This window comes from Mytilus edulis, chromosome 10, assembly GCF_963676685.1.
Source record: "Mytilus edulis chromosome 10, xbMytEdul2.2, whole genome shotgun sequence".
NCBI classification, from domain to species: Eukaryota; Metazoa; Mollusca; class Bivalvia; order Mytilida; family Mytilidae; genus Mytilus; species Mytilus edulis.
Window position 1 is genome coordinate 84,447,109 of NC_092353.1, and position 22,063 is coordinate 84,469,171.

At 31.6% G+C, this 22,063-nt stretch overlaps 1 protein-coding gene across 1 annotated transcript in view; it reads left to right on the forward strand.

Annotated features, from left to right (window-relative positions):
* The first annotated feature begins 103 nt into the window (after window positions 1-103).
* LOC139492052 (glutamine-dependent NAD(+) synthetase-like) overlaps window positions 104-22,063 on the forward strand; it is a 32,420-nt gene continuing 10,460 nt past the window's right edge. The window contains exons 1-11 of the mRNA XM_071280160.1: window positions 104-273; window positions 6,602-6,662; window positions 6,979-7,095; window positions 8,710-8,763; window positions 9,823-9,964; window positions 10,914-11,002; window positions 14,083-14,200; window positions 19,557-19,688; window positions 20,538-20,612; window positions 21,080-21,201; window positions 21,735-21,886. Of these exons, the coding sequence (XP_071136261.1) occupies window positions 189-273; window positions 6,602-6,662; window positions 6,979-7,095; window positions 8,710-8,763; window positions 9,823-9,964; window positions 10,914-11,002; window positions 14,083-14,200; window positions 19,557-19,688; window positions 20,538-20,612; window positions 21,080-21,201; window positions 21,735-21,886 (1,147 nt within the window). The 5' untranslated portion in view covers window positions 104-188. The remainder of the gene's footprint in view (window positions 274-6,601; window positions 6,663-6,978; window positions 7,096-8,709; window positions 8,764-9,822; window positions 9,965-10,913; window positions 11,003-14,082; window positions 14,201-19,556; window positions 19,689-20,537; window positions 20,613-21,079; window positions 21,202-21,734; window positions 21,887-22,063) is intronic.

Here is a 22,063-nt window from a genome sequence, read left to right on the forward strand (position 1 = left end):
CGTTTATCAATTTACTGATAAATTTTGGTTATTTTGAAAAGAACTATAAACAAACAAAAAATTTACAGTTTCAACAGTAACACGTGGACTAATCAAACATTCTATAGACAACTTCCGGTGTCCGAAAAAGAAAGTTGATAATCAATAATTTTTGAGTCGGTTTTGACGATTAACAGAGGGTCTCCAAAATGGGGAGAACGGCGACACTCGCCACTTGCACATTGAATCAATGGGCAATGGACTTTGAAGGGAATTTGTCAAGAATAATAGAAAGTATGGAAGATTTAAAAAAGAGCTGATTATAAAACTAAAGTTGTGAACATTTCTTCTTCAAAACATATCATCATATGCACGTTTTCACACTCTTGTTAGTCTTGAAAACAGAATGCTTAAGTCTATCTTTTTAAATAGCCTTTACAGGTACAAATTAAACCCATATTTAGAACATAGTTGTATGCCAAATGATATGAGTATTACACTTGTTGATAATATTGAATTACTTTACAAGAAAATACATGAATATTAACTGAAACTGGGTAACACGAATGACCGAATAACACTGTTATTTTCCGAACAACACTTGTAATGACCGAATAACACTGTTATTTTCCGAACAACACTTGTAATGACCGAATAACACTGAAATTTTAATATTATAGGGTTATTGCATGAATATTGTCCCGAGTAGAATTTTATATTGCACGAGCTTGCGAGTGCAATATATATTCTACGAGGGACAATATTCATGCAATAACCCTTTTATTGTATAGCAATATAATATTTGAAAGTAAAAATTGGTTTAAACTAAGATTTTGTCGTTGATGACGTCATAATTTTTACGATTTATTGCACTAGTGCAATATTAGAATTTATTGCACGCTAACTTTTGGTTACTTTCTGTGGGAAATATTATATTGCTATACAATAATATCACATATTGGTGACTTTTTAACATTGATAATTTTAAAAATAATAATGTATTATCGATGTATTTTTTAACTTAAAAATGATTTACAAAAAGCAGATAAGTTCATAAAGATACTTTTGAATTTAGTGTGTACATCGAACATGGCAGGCATTGTAATTTCTGTGGTCGCCATATTGATGTACACACTAAATTTTAAAAGTTTTTTATGAACTTATCTGCCTTCTGTAAATCATTTATAAGTTATAAAATACATCGATAATATACTATTAATTAATAATCAATGTTTAAAAGTCATCAATATGTGCTAAATATGAAATTCCAAGTGTTATTCGGTCATTATAAGTGTTATTCGGATATTAACAGTGTTATTCGGTCATTCGAGGTACCGACTGAAACTTGGTAATTTGAAGAAATTTCATATCATAATTTTTAATTTGTTTCATATTTTACGTAAAATTAATACATCTTGTTCACATACAGAATCAAAAGATGCAGTTGCATTGTCTATTGCTATAAAATTTTAAGTCAATACTGTCATTAGGCCACTTTTTTTTATTAGTTGGAAGGGTAGGATGTCGAAAAAAAATTAAAAATAAAAATAATGAAAAAATATAGGGTAGGAGGTCGTAAAAAAATTAAAAAATAAAAATTTGAATTAATACTGGTTTTTTTTACCAAAAATGGAGAGAAACAAACAATGACGTTACTCTATATAATAGTATTATACTAATTATGTATGCAGATTGTTTCATAATTTGGTATTAATTCTTGCTGTTTTAATATAAATTAAATGTGTTACAAGGAGTCCAATGTCAATGTAGATTGATGAAAGCAGATATATATATATATATATATATATATATATACATGTACATGTTCCTGATGAAAGGGAAGTGTCTTTTCCAATTGCATTTCTCTTTGTTCTGTGTATTTATTTATCAAATTTAGATCAGGGAGGGAAAAAATTCCTCATAACACAATACATTCTTATTGAGGAAATACCATATATGTGCTCTGCATGTCATATGCCTTCATATGTGGTACATGAAAACATGTCCTTTTTAGGCTTTTTATGCTATTTTACACTGCTAAGTATTAGCTTATATCATGTATATCTCGAAGTGTCCTGTGATTGTCCCTTTTTAGCTCACCTGGCCTAAAAGGCCATGTGAGCTTTTCTCATCACTTGGCGTCCGTCGTCGTCGTCGTCGTCGTCGTCTGTCGTCGTTAACAATTTTTCAAACATCTTCTCCTCTGAAACTACTGAATGGATTTGAATGAAACTTAACATGATTGTTCCTTAGTATATCCTGCACAAAATGTGCGCTTCGATTTTTGATCCGTCAAAAAACATGGCCACCGTTACTTAAAATAGAACATAGGGGTCAAATGCAGTTTTTGGCTTATATCTCAAAAACGAAAGCATTTAGAGCAAATCTGACATGGAGTAAAAATGTTCATTAGGTCAAGATCTATCAGCCCTGAAATTTTCAGATGAATCAAACAAACCATTGTTGGGTTGCTGCCATTTAATTGGTAATTTTAAGGAAATTTTGCAGTTTTTGGTCATTATCTTGAATATTATTATAGATAAAGATAAACTGTAAACAGCAAAAAAGATCAGCAAAGTAAGATCTACAAATAAGTTAATATGACCAAAATTGTCAATTGACCCCTTAAGGGGTTATTGTCCTTTAATGACAATTTTTCACAATTTGTTCATCATATTTGCTAACTTTAAAAAATCTTCTCCTCTGAAACTACTGAATGGATTTGGTTAAAACTTAGCATGATTGTTCCTTAGATTATCCTGCACAAAGTGTGTGCTTTGATTTTTGATCCGTCAAAAAACATGGCCGCCGTTACTTAAAATAGAACATAGGGGTCAAATGCAGTTTTTGGCTTATATCTCAAAAACGAAAGCATTTAGAGCAAATCTGACATGGAGTAAAAATGTTCATTAGGTCAAGATCTATCAGCCCTGAAATTTTCAGATGAATCAAACAAACCATTGTTGGGTTGCTGCCACTTAATTGGTAATTTTAAGGAAATTTTGCAGTTTTTAGTCATTATCTTGAATATTATTATAGATAAAGATAAACTGTAAACAGCAAAAGAGATCAGCAAAGTAAGATCTACAAATAAGTTAATTTGACCAAAATTGTCAATTGACCCCTTAAGGGGTTATTGTCCTTTAATGACAATTTTTCACAATTTGTTCATCATATTTGCTAACTTTAAAAAATCTTCTCCTCTGAAACTACTGAATGGATTTGGTTAAAACTTAGCATGGTTGTTCCTTAGATTATCCTGCACAAAGTGTGTGCTTTGATTTTTGATCCGTCAAAAAACATGGCCGCCGTTACTTAAAATAGAACATAGGGGTCAAATGCAGTTTTTTGGCTTATATCTCAAAAACGAAAGCATTAAGAGCAAATCTGACATGGAGTAAAAATGTTCATTAGGTCAATATCTATCAGCCCTGAAATTTTCAGATGAATCAAACATCCAATTGTTGGGTTGCTGCCACTTAATTGGTAATTTTAAGGAAATTTTGCAGTTTTTGGTCATTATCTTGAATATTATTATAGATAAAGATAAACTGTAAACAGCAAATATGATCAGCAAAGTAAGATCTACAAATAAGTCAATTTGACCAAAATTGTCAATTTGACCAAAATTGTCAATTGACCTCTTTAGGAGTTATTGCCCTTTAAAGACTTTTTTCACAATTTGTTCACCATGTTGACTTACTTTAAAAAATCTTCTCTTATGAAACTGCTGTATCAATTTCAGCCAAACTTAGGCTAAATGAGTTTCAGAGTTTCAGAGTATCTAGTATAAATTTTATATTTCATTTCCTTGTATGTCAAGAAACATAGCTCCTATGGCTAAAATAGAACATAGGAGAAAATGATTTTTTTTTGCTTTTGAAGAAAATAGGACGATTCAAAGAACATTTAAATAAATTGAAAAGCCAAAATAATCATTGATGAGAGATTAAACCAAAAAAATTCAGGTGAGCGATTCAGGCTCTTGAGAGCCTCTTGTTATAAATGTCGAAGTGATTTTAATTGTCAGGCATTCTATGACAGTAATACATGTTCTGATTTTGTGTTGGGATCTTGTTCACCATATCCCATCTTTGTTCCATTAAATCTTAATGGGTACCGTGGGATGGTATTTAGGTATTTATATAACAAGGCCAATTAATCAGACACCCATCCCTGGCAGCAAGTTAAAAGATCCTTCCCTTTTAATAGTGACGTCTGGCAAGGCTATTTAAAAACAAATCTGGGATGCCAGGAAGCCTTGCCAGATGTCATAATTATTTGGACTAGTACCTCATATGTGTAATGGAACTAAAACAGCCCCTTTCGACGGGTTTCAGACTTTCTGATCGACACTGGAAGTTTGGAACCAAAGTTGACCCGCCATCAACCTCACTGACTGTCTGAAACAGGGGTTCAAATTAGCTGTGGTCCGACAGGGATCTCCATGGCCTGTTTAACGATGGCGCCCCTCCATCGTTCAAATGTCTTGCGCCATCGTCAAATGACTCGCGCCATCGTTAAATTGTCTTGCGCCATCCTTAATTGTCTTCCGCCATCGTTCAAAACTTCATCGTTTTGTGTAGCCCAACGCCATTTTTTATCAATTATAATCAAATGCATGTAATTGCATAACCCTTAGGCTTTTTATGTTATAATCCAATACAGTTCTAACGCCTTAGGGATATCCGGATTAAGATCGCTAATCACTTGTACCTGAGCTTGTACAGGTAGATCAACAAACCAGACAGGAGAATACTATCTGAGGATAGACGATCCATTTGTCGAATTAATCAACATAGTTTCAGCAAATGATTATGATAATTTAGATTAAATAAATTAATTAATAATCCAGTTACAAATAAACAGTTTAACAAGTCGAACACAACTTTATTTTGACTTACGCAATCAGCATCACCTTTTTTTAAGAAGTACAAAATAAGACGCAAAACAGTAAATATTATTTCATCGCAAATAACTCAAGAACTGCTGTAACGATGAGTTAGAATTACTTTAAAAGTTTAAGGGTAAAAACTTAAATATTTCCTGTAAAGAAATATCGTATCGTAATTCCGAATTCATTTCGTATATTACAATCAAATTGATACATTGGCGTTTCCGGTTTCTATTCAGACTCGAATGATGCATGTTGCACAGCTTCAATTTGCCAGATAAAGTCATTAAAAACCTTTTCATTTGTCAACGTTTGCTTTAAAAATCTCTTTAACCTTTTACATAACCCGTACGAATCGTTTTGTAATTGCTGCAAATCAGCCATACCGGTAATGGGTTCTGAATTTGACAGTGTTCATGAAAAATAAGCTCCACATCATATGATTTTTAATTTTAACCCCCATAACAATTACCAAAAATAATTGAAATCTACATGGGGACCTTCATGACAGCTTTTGGTTATTCTACACTAAGGGGGGGGGACCATGAAGAATTGGCATTTGAATGGTTAAAAACGGCAATAAATGAAAATATTGATACTTCTAATTCTACAATGAAAATTCAAATAAATATAATTTAAATAAGCAATGAATTAGCATGTTCACCATTCCTTGTATGGAGGGATAAAATACTTCCGATCGCGCTACACTGTACAGCGTAGACACGGTTTGTAATGGTGAAAGTTCCTCCATCGTTCAATTTTCATCCATGGAGATCCCTGGTCCGACCTTTTAAACCAAAATTCCCAAACGATCTCAAAAATAATTTTCATTTTTATTATTCATGACTGCGATGTTCAATTTGTTCAACCGCTAGATTTACACCGAAAATCTCAAACAATTAATGTGTAAATCTAAGTAAATATTGTAAAATCGTATTTGGTCCTCCATTTTCAACTGGTTCCTTTTCACCGCATTAGATCATGATGAAACGTTGACTGAACAGGGAACCGCCTTTCAACAGGTTCCTTTTCACAACATTAGATCATGATGAAACGTTGACTGAACAGGGAACCGCACGGGATTTTCGAATCCACTCTGAGGGTATTCCGACTGGAAGAAGAAAGACCGATCTTTTTATATCATTCATGTTTTTATTTTTATTTGTACTTCTTCAAACAGAAAAGGGTCGGCGGAATTAAAAAAAATCTTCAAAATCGTTTTTATTTTTATTTTAAAATCGTGAAAAACAGGGTCGGCGGATCCGTAAACCATCAAATAAAAAAAAAGTGGCCTTAAAATCATTTCAAATCATTTCATTGTAAATGTTTGCCCTCCAAATCTTTATTCAATTATTAAAAAAAACTGTTACTAAAATACTTGTTGTTGATCAAGTTGATGAGCACTTCAAGTCTTCGATCCTTGACTGTTTGTGACTTCTGAATTTGACAGTGAGAAAAAAAATATTTTGTTGTTATTCCTAAACTACATGAACTATAACAAATGACAATTAACAAAACTATTGGTTACATTTCCCTGAAAATAGGCAGTTCACATGAGATAAGTTATGTATATTATTTTATTTACAGCTATTAAGGACTTCCATTTTATATCACATTTTTAGAAAACAGAAATGGCTAAGATGAATCAGATTTGGAGCTAATTCAGTAGCTTTGAACTCACAATTGTTTTCCCTTAAAAGTCTTAATTTTAGATGTTTATATTTTCAGGTATTCAAAAGGCTAAAGAGCTTGGTGCAACTTACAGATTAGGCCCTGAGCTGGAGATAACGTTAGTATAATATGACGCAGAACAATTTCAATTTGTTTTTACAAAATATGTACATGTATGACCATTAATAAGAAGTTTTCTACCAGGTAATTGATTTTTTACTTTTACCATTTATGCTGCCTTCAGGAGCAATGCTGCATATACATGTAATATTTAGTGTATAAGAAAAGGTGTAAGCATGGTAAGTGTCCAGTACTTGAAAATCTAAGATATTGACAGTTTTTCTTACATACTTTTTAACAAGAATTTTTTTTGAAAATATTCTTTCGAACATGTTGAAATTAAAAAATGATAATAGCATCAATTGTTTTTGTAGAGGATATGGATGTGCAGACCATTTTCTGGAGAGTGATACATTCTTACACTCATGGCAGAGTTTGGGACAGATTCTCACTAATCCAGTTACCCAGGATATTCTTTGTGATGTTGGAATGTAAGTTTGTATACGACCGCAATGATTTTTATACGACCGCAAAAATTAAAAAAAAATTGGTCTTATATCGGTATCATGTCGTCTGAAGACGGATGATTTCCGGAAATAATAACCATGATAACTTTAGTACAAGTAAATAGAAATCAATAAAATTTTAACACAAGGTTCATAACCACTTAACATGCTAAAGGAAGGTTGGGATTGATTTTGATGGTTTTGGTCCCAACAGTTTAGGAACAAGGGGCCCAAAAGGGGTCAAAATAAGCATATTTCATTATTTTTCTAGTTTCCAGACAATAACTTATGTTTAAGTGTATGGATCTCTCTTAAAATGCGAGTTTAAACTATTGCGATTATAACCCTGTACATTATAAATAAATCACAATAATTTATGAATTTACAATAACTGTTAACAATCTAGAGGTGTAATATTATACCACCATTGATTTTCCCCTATTAGTCTTTGTTAAATTTGCATTTTTCAAAAAAATGTGCAGAATTTATCTTTCAAATAAAGAAATACTTGGCATGAGTAAAGTTTTATCCTGTCCAGTTCTATAGAAAAAAAATCACATAATATTTCATTGCATATAAGAAAATAACCACCATTGGAAGTTAACCAATCAAATTTCTCCCCTTATTTTATCTGTGTACAAGGTTTATATGTTATGATGGTATGATACTAAACCCCTCACGGGGAGGATTGTGCCTGATATTCATATGATGAAGACATAATTTTTGAATCAGTTTAATTGAAGTCCGAAGCTGGCATGTCAGTTAACTGCTAGTAGTCTGATGTTATTTATGTATTATTGTCATTTTCTTTATTTTCTTTGGTTACATCTTCTGACATCAGACTCAGACTTCTCTTGAACTGAATTTTAATGTGCTTATTGTTATGCATTTACTTTTCTGCATTGGCTAGAGGTATAGGGGGAGGGTTGAGATCTCACAAACATGTTTAACCCCGCCGCATTTTTGCGCCTATCCCAAGTCAGGAGCCTCTGGCCTTTGTTAGTCTTGTATTATTTTAACTTTTAGTTTCTTGTGTACAATTTGGAGTTTAGTATGGTGTTCATTATCACTAAACCAGTATATATTTGTTTAGGGGCCAGCTGAAGGACGCCTCCGGGTGCGAGAATTTCTTGTTGCGTTGAAGACCTGTTGGTGACCTTCTGCTGTTGTCTGCTCTATGATCGGGTTGTTGTCAGTTTGGCACATTCCCCATTTCCATTCTCAATTTTATTAGTCACCATGTACAAATGTAACCTCAAGATTACAAAATTTTCTATAGAAATCCCAAATAAAAAATAATGGTGTTTTGAAATACCCAAGACATATGTTTATGACACAGAAATGGTTTTACTGCAATAAAATGTAGGATTAATTACCTACAACTGTCAAATTCAAGGGAATATTTTTTTCGACCTACTTTTGTATACAACCGGATGTGACGTACCATGATTTGGTGGTATTACACCTAGACATTACCCTTGTTTTTGATAGTTTATAGCTTTTTGCGTTTACAACTTTGATAAATCTGACAAATGCAAAAAATTTTGCACTGAATGTCATGTGATCTATATATTTTATATGCATTTTGTTTATTTTCAGGCCAGTGATGCATAAAAATATAGCTTACAACTGTCGTGTTTTCTTTCTGAATAAGTAAGTTATATATATGAAAATGTGTGGTTTGTATGTTTGGATTTTAATATTTGTTATAGTTGCAAAATATATGTTGTTGCAAGAAAAAAAAATGTGTTGGTTTATTTACCTTAATCCAGATTATGATCATGATGATATTTTCATGTAAATGTGGATTAACTTAGTGATGTTTAGATTAGAAAAGATGATCATATTTTACAAGTTTTTTTTTTTACCTAAATATATTGTTAGATAACATTTCTTAGTCCTTATATCTTAAACAGAAAGTTAAATAAGCATAGATGATCAACTAGCTTAAGACAAGATCTACAATGACGACAAATAGAGGAAGTTGTCCAAAGAATCCTTGTTGGAGTTAATGCCCTTTTATGACGATTTTTACCATTTTTTTTTAGCATTTTGTCTTATATTATAAAAGTCAAAACAGATGAATACTCTTTAAATCACAAAAATGATCAGCAAAGTAACAAATCTACTATCGAGTCATATTTGCATATATAGTTGGTACTATATGGCCACATTCTTGTTTGTCATGAATTCTATTCTCATCTACAATGTCCTTTGTTGAATATGAACATAGACCAAGTTGAGCAACACAGGCTTCTTATGTTAGCCTCTAGTTAAAATGTATTATAATTCTTCAAAATAACATCTAGGCACATGCTAGATGTTGATTGTTTATAAGGCATTGAAGATATTCTGTTGGACATCAAACCTTCAAACTTGCTTGTCATGGTAAACTGCAGACTAAGTTATAGAAATAAAGTCATCCCTTGGACTTCTCTCACGCCAACATTAGAATACTTGCTAATTTTGATTGTCTGAATGGCAGTGCCAGATGTAGAAATAAACGTCCACCTCCTTTTGTAATTGGGATGTTAAATTTGATATCTCTTGTCACATGTCACAAGTAACTTTTCTGCCTTTTAGTTTACAAATTATATTCACCAGTTTATTTATCAAAACAATTAACATAATTTTGAAAGAGTTGCATAAGTTGACATTTTTTGCAATTTCAGGGTGCATGTGTATTATTATACAACCTTCTTTTATTTGAAGGAAAGTTTTACTGATTCGACCAAAGATGGCTTTGGCAAATGATGGCAACTACAGAGAACCAAGATGGTTTACAGCTTGGGGTAAACATAAACAAATAGAGGACTATTACCTTCCACGTATGATACAGGAGATCACAGGTCAGGTATGTTTCTATCTTAGACTTAACTGAGAGGAAAATTCAAATATATATTATACAGGATATATCAGGTATGTAATATGTATTTATATATAGACTTTTAGTGATGGGGCAAAACTTACTGTTAGATTTAAGAAGATGTGGTATGAGTGCCAATGAGACAACCCTCCATCCAAGTCACAATTTGTAAAAGTAAACCATTATAGGTCAAAGTACGGTCTTTAAAACAGAGCCTTGGCTCACATCCAACAGCAAGTTATAAAGGACCCCAAAAATGACAAGTGTAAAACCATTCAAACAGGAAAACCAACAGTCTAATCTATATAGGAAACGAGAAATGAGAAATACTGAAGAACCGCACCAACAAACAACAACATTAACAAATGTTGGGCAGATATCTATATTTAATAATAGTGGAACCTTCTCATAGTACATATTGTACAAGATATTACTGATCAGGTGTGATATAGAAGCCTCTGTAATTTAATACATTATATTACTGCTTAGGCATTTATCTACATTGTATATATTTAGTAATAGAGGAACCTTCCCCTAGTATACGATAGAGGATTTTACTGGTCAGGTGTGTATTTTTACCTGAAAACAGTACCCATTGGTGATGTTATGATGGTCACTATTTTAAATTTCTCCATTTATATATTTTCCAGAAGATGTTCCTATTGGTGATGCTATGATGGTCACTATTTTAAATTTCTCCTGCATTTATATATTTTCCAGAAGACCGTTCCTATTGCATTGTATTGGTGATGCTATGATGGTCACTATTTTAAATTTCTCCTGCATTTATATATTTTCCAGAAGACCGTTCCTATTGGTGATGCTATGATGGTCACTATTTTAAATTTCTCCATTTATATATTTTCCAGAAGACCGTTCCTATTGGTGATGCTATGATGGTCACTATTTTAAATTTCTCCATTTATATATTTTCCAGAAGACCGTTCCTATTGGTGATGCTGTGATATCTACTGTTGATACATGTATAGGATCAGAAATCTGTGAAGAATTATGGACACCTGATGGGTAAATAGAAGGGCTATGCATAACCGTAAAAAAAATATTTTTAAGAAATAATTTATATCTATCAATTTTTATAGAGTTTGTGAAACAGTGAAAAACAAATAGGAGTGAGAAGAAGAAATAAAAGGCAGAAAAATCTTGAGTCCAATAAAACAGAAAACACCATGGTCAAGAATTTAAAAAAAAATCAGCATTAATACTTTTAAAGGTTTAACTTACTTGTTCTGAAAGGGTTGGCAGTTTCTATTCAAATTAACTGTTAGTAAGTTAGCCATCAACATTACTTTACATTTGTAATATGTATAGTGAGCTCAAAACTTTATGGACTCCTTATAGTATCCTGAATTTATTAAGGATATTACAAGTTGGAGGTAATCTCTCACATTATTTTGCAATTGCCTGCAGACTGTTTCTAAGAATATAAAAGAAAGGATAATGAGTATCCATTAATGACAAAAGATCAATACATACACTGCAAAAAACCCAAGATCATACATACACTGCAAAAAACACAAGATCAATACATACACTGCAAAAAACCCAAGATCATACATACACTGCAAAAAACCCAAGATCATACATACACTGCAAAAAACACAAGATCAATACATACACTGCAAAAAACCCAAGATCATACATACACTGCAAAAAACACAAGATCAATACATACACTGCAAAAAACACAAAATCAATACATACACTGCAAAAAACACAAATGCAAAGGAACATTGCTTTTATTGCTTTCCTTCATCTAAAAGTCACACTGAGGCCTTTAGCATGGAGTTCTTACTTTTATGTTTTAGCTTTTTTAGCTGTCATCTTATTTGCCATAAAGTAGCGTTAAAATTTACATTGAGTTCAGTATGTCTGATGATTATTTTTTATCTTTGTGTGTCTGTCAGATGATGTACATTTGTATAGCCTTTATTTAGATTGAGGAGAGTGTATTTATTTGTATCTTTGTGTGTCTGTCAGATGATGTATAGCCTTTATTTAGATTGAGGAGAGTGTATTTATTTGTATCTTTGTGTGTCTGTCAGATGATGTATAGCCTTTATTTAGATTGAGGAGAGTGTATTTATTTGTATCTTTGGGTGTCTGTCAGATGATGTATAGCCTTTATTTAGATTGAGGAGAGTGTATTTATTTGTATCTTTGGGTTTCTGTCAGATGATGTATAGCCTTTATTTAGATTGAGGAGAGTGTATTTATTTGTATCTTTGTGTTTCTGTCAGATGATGTATAGCCTTTATTTAGATTGAGGAGAGTGTATTTATTTGTATCTTTGTGTGTCTGTCAGATGATGTATAGCCTTTATTTAGATTGAGGAGAGTGTATTTATTTGTATCTTTGGGTTTCTGTCAGATGATGTATAGCCTTTATTTAGATTGAGGAGAGTGTATTTATTTGTATCTTTGTGTTTCTGTCAGATGATGTATAGCCTTTATTTAGATTGAGGAGAGTGTATTTATTTGTATCTTTGTGTGTCTGTCAGATGATGTATAGCCTTTATTTAGATTGAGGAGAGTGTATTTGTTTGTATCTTTGGGTTTCTGTCAGATGATGTATAGCCTTTATTTAGATTGAGGAGAGTGTATTTATTTGTATCTTTGTGTGTCTGTCAGATGATGTATAGCCTTTATTTAGATTGAGGAGAGTGTATTTATTTGTATCTTTGGGTTTCTGTCAGATGATGTATAGCCTTTATTTAGATTGAGGAGAGTGTATTTATTTGTATCTTTGTGTGTCTGTCAGATGATGTATAGCCTTTATTTAGATTGAGGAGAGTGTATTTATTTGTATCTTTGTGTGTCTGTCAGATGATGTATAGCCTTTATTTAGATTGAGGAGAGTGTATTTATTTGTATCTTTGTGTGTCTGTCAGATGATGTATAGCCTTTATTTAGATTGAGGAGAGTGTATTTATTTGTATCTTTGTGTGTCTGTCAGATGATGTATAGCCTTTATTTAGATTGAGGAGAGTGTATTTATTTGTATCTTTGGGTTTCTGTCAGATGATGTATAGCCTTTATTTAGATTGAGGAGAGTGTATTTATTTGTATCTTTGTGTTTCTGTCAGATGATGTATAGCCTTTATTTAGATTGAGGAGAGTGTATTTGTTTGTATCTTTGTGTGTCTGTCAGATGATGTATAGCCTTTATTTAGATTGAGGAGAGTGTATTTATTTGTATCTTTGTGTGTCTGTCAGATGATGTATAGCCTTTATTTAGATTGAGGAGAGTGTATTTATTTGTATCTTTGGGTTTCTGTCAGATGATGTATAGCCTTTATTTAGATTGAGGAGAGTGTATTTATTTGTATCTTTGGGTTTCTGTCAGATGATGTATAGCCTTTATTTAGATTGAGGAGAGTGTATTTATTTGTATCTTTGTGTGTCTGTCAGATGATGTATAGCCTTTATTTAGATTGAGGAGAGTGTATTTGTTTGTATCTTTGTGTGTCTGTCAGATGATGTATAGCCTTTATTTAGATTGAGGAGAGTGTATTTATTTGTATCTTTGTGTGTCTGTCAGATGATGTATAGCCTTTATTTAGATTGAGGAGAGTGTATTTATTTGTATCTTTGGGTTTCTGTCAGATGATGTATAGCCTTTATTTAGATTGAGGAGAGTGTATTTATTTGTATCTTTGGGTTTCTGTCAGATGATGTATAGCCTTTATTTAGATTGAGGAGAGTTTATTTGTTTGTATCTTTGTGTTTCTGTCAGATGATGTATAGCCTTTATTTAGATTGAGGAGAGTGTATTTATTTGTATCTTTGTGTTTCTATCAGATGATGTATAGCCTTTATTTAGATTGAGGAGAGTGTATTTATTTGTATCTTTGTGTGTCTGTCAGATGATGTATAGCCTTTATTTAGATTGAGGAGAGTGTATTTGTTTGTATCTTTGTGTGTCTGTCAGATGATGTATAGCCTTTATTTAGATTGAGGAGAGTGTATTTATTTGTATCTTTGTGTTTCTGTCAGATGATGTATATTTGTACATTTGGGTTTCTGTCTTATCAACATATCCTTCCTAAGCTGAACATGAATTAAAGCCTTTATTCTGATTTATTTCAGGCACCACATTGATATGAGTTTAGATGGAGTTGAGATAATCGCCAATGGTAGCGGCAGCCATCATGAATTACGGAAAGGTTATGTCAGAGTTGATCTCATTAAATCTGCTACAATGAAGGTATTTCCATCATTTTCTATTACAGTGAGTTGCTTATAGGTGTTACTGTAAAAGTTTACCTATAGCTCAACCTGTTTTTAAAATTGACAACACAATAGGGACATTTAAATTGACCAGTTGGTATTGTTAGATTTAAATCTACCTTGATGCTACCTGTAAAGATTTTTATTCACCTAACCCAAAGTTTCAGCATGCTTTTCTCCTGAACTTTTTATACGGCCGCAAAATTTGAAAAAAATTTCGTCGTATATTGCTATCACGTTGGCGTCGTCGTCGTCGTCGTCCGAATACTTTTAGTTTTCGCACTCTAACTTTAGTAAAAGTGAATGGAAATCTATGAAATTTTAACACAAGGTTTATGACCACAAAAGGAAGGTTGGTATTGATTTTGGGAGTTTTGGTCCCAATATTTTAGGAATTAGGGGCCAAAAAGGGCCCAAATAAGCATTTTCTTGGTTTTCGCACTATAACTTTAGTTTAAGTTAATAGAAATCTATGAAATTTTGACACAAGGTTTATGACCACAAAAGAACGGTTGGGATTGATTTTGGGAGTTTTGGTTTCAACAGTTTAGGAATTAGGGGCCAAAAAAGGGCCCAAATAAGCATTATTCTTGGTTTTCGCACAATAACTTTAGTTTTAGTAAATAGAAATCAATGAAATTTAAACACAATGTTAATGACTACAAAAGGAAGGTTGGTATTGATTTTATGAGTTTAGGTCCCAACAGTTTAGGAATTAGGGGCCAAAAAGGGACCCAAATAAGCATTTTTCTTGGTTTTCGTACCATAACGTTAGTATAAGTAAATAGAAATCTATGAAATTTAAACACAAGGTTTATGACCATAAAAGGAAGGTTGGTATTGATTTTGGGAGTTTTGGTCCCAACAGAATAAGGGGCCCAAAGGGTCCAAAATTAAACTTTGTTTGATTTCATCAAAATTGAATAATTGGGGTTCTTTGATATGCCGAATCTAACTGTCATGACTGTGTATGTAGATTCTTAACTTTTGGTCCCGTTTTCAAATTGGTCTACATTAAGGTCCAAAGGGTCCAAAATTAAACTTAGTTTGATTTTGACAAAAAATGAATCAGTTAGGTTCTTTGATATGCTGAATCTTAAAATGTACTTAGATTCTTGATTATTGGCCCAGTTTTTAAGTTGGTCCAAATCGGGGTCCAAAATTAAACTTTGTTTGATTTCATCAAAAATTGAATAAATGGGGTTCTTTGATATACCAAATCTAACTGTGTATGTAGATTCTTCATTTTTGGTCCTGTTTTCAAATTGGTCTACACCAGGGCTTCCAAAAAATATTTGAGCCAGCCGGACATTTCATATCTGATCCCGATTTTAATCCCTTAAGACTTAGTCACAAAAGGCAATTATGGTAATCAGATGGCCATTCCAATGATTGACATTACATTAAAAAAAAAACGATTTTAAACTTTACTTTGATATGATATGAATTTGATGTTAGGATGTTACTGTTAAATTGGCAGTGCATCATTCAAAGTGTGCACATCAGCGTGCTCATATCTGCCATAGACTTTTTATTTGTGCAAAATGACATTGTCAAAAACTACTTTCGTTTTCAACCGGATGTTGACTTGACAATGGTAAAACATGGACCATAAACGGATACGTAAAATCCGTGTATTTTTACAAAGCACGACTGAGAGAAGAAGCTCTTTCCACGTTATTTCTTCAACAAAATACTTGAATTGAACGTTAGATACAGGTATCATTGATAATTTTAGCATTTTTGAAGAAATGTAGGATGCATTATTAAATTTCCCACCTGTGCACATGCGCACACGTGTTCTAGTTCATACGACATAGTTCTGACGATTTTTTATTTAAAACCTTAAAATTTTTCATCAAATCATTTTGATAAACTAATTTCTAATAATTTTAATCTTTAGAACGAAATCAATTAGATACAAACCGCTGAAATGTAAGAAAATATTTGTGATTAAACCGATCAATTTATACGATGTCCGGTACTGATCATAGTTCACCTGTCACCTGAACAGGTAGATTTCAGCTGTCCAACTACTAATTAGCCTTGATTAAAATTAGAAAGTATTGAAGTAGGTGTTGTTTTGATAGTAATTAATCATCATGTCACATTTATGACCGGAAACGTGTTGATGTTAAAGGCAAAAGGTTGGGTCAAAAAGATCGTGAATTATGTAAAAATGACCGAAAAAGCCTTGAAAAATAAAAAGTATATGACCGTTTCATGCTTTGCCCAGCCGGACTTTTACCGGACATTATACAAATGACCGGAATATATGACCGTTTTGGAAGCCCTGGTCTACACTAAAGTCCAAAGGGTCCAAAATTTAACTTAGTCTGATTTTAACAAAAATTGAAATCTTGGGGTTCTTTGATATGCTGAATCCAAAAATGTACTTAGATTTTTTATTATGGGCCCAGTTTTCAAGTTGGTCCAAATCAGGATCTAAAATTATTATATTAAGTATTGCGCAATGGCAAGAAATATCTAATTGCACAATATTGTGAAATAGCAAATTTTTTTTTAATTAGAGTTATCTTTCTTTGTCCAGAATAGTAAGCAAGAAATATCTAATTGCAAAATATTGTGCAATAGCAAGATTTTTTTTTAATTGGAGTTATCTTTCTTTGTCCAGAATCAACTTAAATCTTTGTTATATACAATATACAATGTATATTCACTTATTACTACCAACTGATAAATTAAAATAATCTTTACCATTCAGTGATAACAAGCAGTTTTTTTTACATCTTAATATTTTATGATGTATTTAAATGAGTAGTTATTGTTGCAAACTCCATTAGAAATTTTAATTGAGATTAGTTTTGGAATAAGGGAAAGGGGGATGTGATTAAAAAAATTGGGTTCAATTTTTCTCATTTGAAATTTCATAAATAAAAAAGAAAATTTCTTCAAACATTTTTTTGAGAGGATTAATATTCAACAGCATAGTGAATTGCTCTAAGAGAAAACAAAATTTTAAGTTCATTAGAACACATTCATTCTGTGTCAGAAACCTATGCTGTGTCAACTATTTAATCACAATCCAAATTTAGAGCTGAATCCAGCTTGAATGTTGTGTCCATACTTGCCCCAACCGTTCAGGGTTCAACCTCTGCGGTCGTATAAAGCTACGCCCTGCGGAGCATCTGGTTTTTACCTAGGATTATTCTATTAAAAAATTGATAGGGAAGAAAATAGTTTTGGTTTTCATTGTTTTAAATCCCTGATATATATAATTTATCTATTTTTTACCTAAAATTCTAAATCAGTAAAAGATTAAATTAAATATGTATTACTATGTTTGAAAATTAAACTGTTTTTACACACTAAATGCTTCATTAAAATTCTAACCCTTATATATAGTATTGTCCAGCTGCCAGTGAAACAAGAAATAGCTGTTCAGGTGTTTACAGTTTAAATTTTCAGATGGATATGTTGTTCATTTCTTCACATGTCCCTTCAAGATTCTCATTTTGGATTATTATTTGCAATGTTTGAAATCTTTTGGTGTCATTAATTGTGCATACAATATTGGATTTATTTTATTTGAATTCACATCTTAGATTTTTTATAGCAATTTTGCTTCTCAAAATGTGATGTGTTTTTTTCAAGATTTTATTGTCATGAAGGACATCAAGGAGGAAATAATTCATTCAAACTGTTTTGTGGGGCTTACATATGATGTTGTACATGTAAAATTCGAAAATAAGTTTGGAGTATACCTTGCTGTGTTTTTCTTTGAAATCTATTATAATATTAGTGGGACTTTTGTGCATAAAATGCTGTGTTTGCTCAAGGAAATTCAAATTTTCATACGATGGGATTTAGTTATGTTAAAGATTAAAAAATTTCAAAATTGGAATTCAAGTAGGAGATATAGTGTGAGTTCATCCAACATGTTTCTGTGGCTTTAAATGTGATTTTAAAAACATTCATTATTAATTTGGGATCTATTACAAACTTAAGATGATTTACCATTTAAATGGGATCTTGGAAATGAAATAAAATGTTGAATTAATGCAGTGGATATAGTCTAATCTAGTGATAAAGTGAAAAATGAAAGTAAAATATTCTAAAATATTCCTAACGTGGGGAAATGTTTTAAGTGAATGAGAAATTGGAAATAGTCATTATAAAATTCTGGATCAAATATTGTTTGATTTGGAAATTTATAATAGGAAATGAAATAAAATGTTTACTGTGGATATAGAAAAATCAAGTGATATATAGTAAAAATATAAATAAAATATTACAAAATATTTGTAAAGTGAGGATAACTATTTGGAATATAGTAATGGAAATGATAAAAAAAAATTACAAGATTCTGAATTATGTATAGATTCTGCACCTGTTAAATTAGGATGTATATCATGGGAAGTTAATCAGAATTTATACTATGGATTTAGAAAAAAATCTAGTGAAGTAGTGAAAAATGAATAAAATTGGGAATTATTTAAAAACTTTGGAATTCTGGATGAGATGTCAAATATCAGTGTAAAAAAATAAATGAAATTGTTTATTCAAATATGATTTTGATGTTTCATAAAGTGAGTGAAATATTACGTCTGGATTATTTAGGGTATTAAACACTGCTAGTAGTGGCTATGCAAACATTAAGATGAAATGTAGTGCATTTTAGGTCATGCAATTTTAAATAAACTGCAAGAAAATAACATATATGATATAGTCATTCTTGTTTGGCTTGATAACTCCTAATATTTTGAATGACAGTAAAATAAAAATCTCTCAATAGAATAATCCTAGGTAAGAAAAAGTTCAGGAAAAAAGCATGCTGAAACTTTGGGTTAGGTGAATAAAATTTTTTACAGGTAGCATCAAGGTAGATTTAAATCTAACAATACCAACTGGTCAATTTAAATGTCCCTATTGTATTGTCAATTTTAAAAACAGGTTGAGCTATAGGTAAACTTTTACAGTAAAACCTATAAGCAACTCACTGTAAATACTATCCAGTAATATCCTCAGTAACGAAAACTACAGCTACCACGAATTGTACAAATTTAACTCCATTTCCTATTCTTACCTCAAAAGTATAAGAGAAAGATTGACCAATGGTAAGCAGCTATGCAAATTTATCACTATTTTACGAAATGCTACTTTGATATTACCAACTGATAATTTCCTTTCTCAGCACTGTAGAGTGATATGAAAAATTATCACTAGAAACTAAGGGCCTACATGCTGTAGATTTTTTTGTTTAAGTTTTGATATATTTCTGTTTTCAAAAATGTTCTTCCTGACTGCAGACTTTTCTTACTTGATATGGTCAGATTATTTGCCATGGTAATATAATATTTTTCTGTTTCCAGTGTGGAGGTATATATGTGTTTGCTAACCAGATTGGATGTGACGGTGATAGATTATATTATGACGGCTGTTCAATGATTGCCATTAATGGAAAGATTTGTTCCCAGGGGCCACAGTTTGGTCTTCAGGAAGTAGTAAGTTTAATTGTGTGTTTTATAGCCACAGAAAAAATATAAAAGCATGACAGAAATGAAGTAGAATGATTATAGTGACACCATACTACACCATTATTGTTAAACTTGAAGAGCTGCTGAATGATGTCATCCCTCCTAAGGTTTCTTTGTGGCAATTTTGTATGACAAACCTTTTTACCCCCAAAATAATTATTTGAAATTGAATATTCTAATCAATTAGATTACAATGAATAAATTTATACATGTATATTAATAAATTCATTCGTTTAAAAAAGAAATATAAGGGGATTATACTGAGAGAAAAAAAGGGATTCAGCTGATGGGGGATATTTCATAAATTAGGGATATTCTGACATTTGCACCAAACAGCCAGCATTACAAAGAAAGACTAAAAGTAAGCCATTCAAATTAATTAATTACAAATGGACGACAATTAACTAGATTCAGACACAAAAACTGGATATATGGGGTTGTCACATTTTGACTTGAAAATTCTTTACAAGTATTGCAACATGAATTTTTCAGCATTTCAATTTCCATAGTATTTTTTCAATTGTACAATGCAATATGCAATATGAAAATGTATGAAATAATGTCTGTGTTTTAGACCAAAATCAGGGAAGCAAAAACTTTGAAATGTATAAAAGGAAACTAAAGGGGCTCAAACATCACAAACTGTATGAGTTTAACTTGTCGTAGGAAGTTGCAAGCTTTAGTTGCAGCACAAATACTTAATTCAATATTTGGAAATTAAAACTCTCAAAAAAATACTGCTTTTAATGTGTATTGCAATAATGTAGTATGGCACAAAAAGTTCATTCTATAGTAACATTGTGTAAATGTTTTTAGGTAGTCAATGTAGCCACTGTAGACTTAGAAGATGTGAGAACTTACAGAAATGCCATCCGTAGCAGGAATGAACTGGTCAGTATAATAATTAAGATAACAGATGTATTCTCATTGTCTCAAAAGTAAGTCATACACATATAGCCAATGCCAAATATAAGTATATGTGTGGATTCAGTTAAATCTTTAAAAGATAAGTTCGGAAGGTAGGTTGGTAATTTTATTTACTTTTTATTTATTTATTTTTTTTATCTTTGATTTTCATATTCCTGGAAAAAAATGTGTTTACTGAGTCAGATTCCTGTATTATACACGTAGATAATGGAAGTTCACTATGTTTTATTTGTTGTAAAATAAATAGATATGTTACGTTTTTAGTTAATTTTGTTACAATCTGTAAAGAATTTGTTGCATTTTAGCCTTAGTGATTTTGTTTCATATGCTGAATAATATAGATTTGTACTTTAATTCTTTCAAATCCTATGCCTATCCTAAATATAGTATTTGTATGCTGTATAACATTACTTTTTACTTTTCTTTCTCAGGGATCCAAATCTTATGCCTATCCCCGAGTTCATTGTGATTTTGCTGTTTCCCATGATGACTCATTCCAGCCAACCACTGACCCCATAGAATGGCAGTATCATACACCTGAAGAGGAGATTAGGTTAGGATTATTCCATTTAGATAAAATCTTTCCTCAGTCCATGGAAATTGATACTCAGGAAAATGAATAAATCCAAAGAAGGTTGTAAACAAAACCATGAGTTGAATAAAAACAGACCCAAATTTAGCCATAAATAAAAACTGACAAAATTTAGCCATATATAAAACTGACAAAATTTAGCCATAACTAAAACTGACAAAATTTAGCCATAAATAAAACTGACAATAAATTGATGTCAAAAATAAAAACACACAAAATTGTAGCCAAAAATAATAACAGACAAAATTATAGCAAAAAAAAAACTAACCTAAATTTTTTTAGCCAAAAATAAAAATAGACAAAATTAAAACAACAGTCTAGAAAAAGAAAGATTTGACAACTAAACACCTCTAAAGATTATTAAAATTAAGCTCGGTTTTGGATTTATACCTAGTTGATTATTTATTTGCAGATCTTAAAATCTGATCTGTGGTCAGAAAGAATTCAATATCTCCGTCAGTAGGATTTTTATTTGTTCTATTGTATATTTACAGCCTAGGACCAGCCTGTTGGTTGTGGGACTACCTAAGAAGGAGTGGCCAGGGAGGATATTTCCTCCCCTTAAGTGGGGGTATTGATAGTTCTAGTACTGCCTGTATTGTGTCCAGTATGTGTCATCTTGTGATAGATGCTGTCAAGAAGGGAGGTTAGTCTGCAAATCTTCTGATGGTTTTATTCTAAATTTAAAAGAATTTGAAGTGGAATGCTACTGATTTGAAAAGAAGGTGTCTTTTTAACCAACTTTCGTTTTCAGAATTGATCCGTAAAGTCTGATTAGCAGATTTTTTTACACCCCTGCCAATAGGTGACAGCATCATTAAGT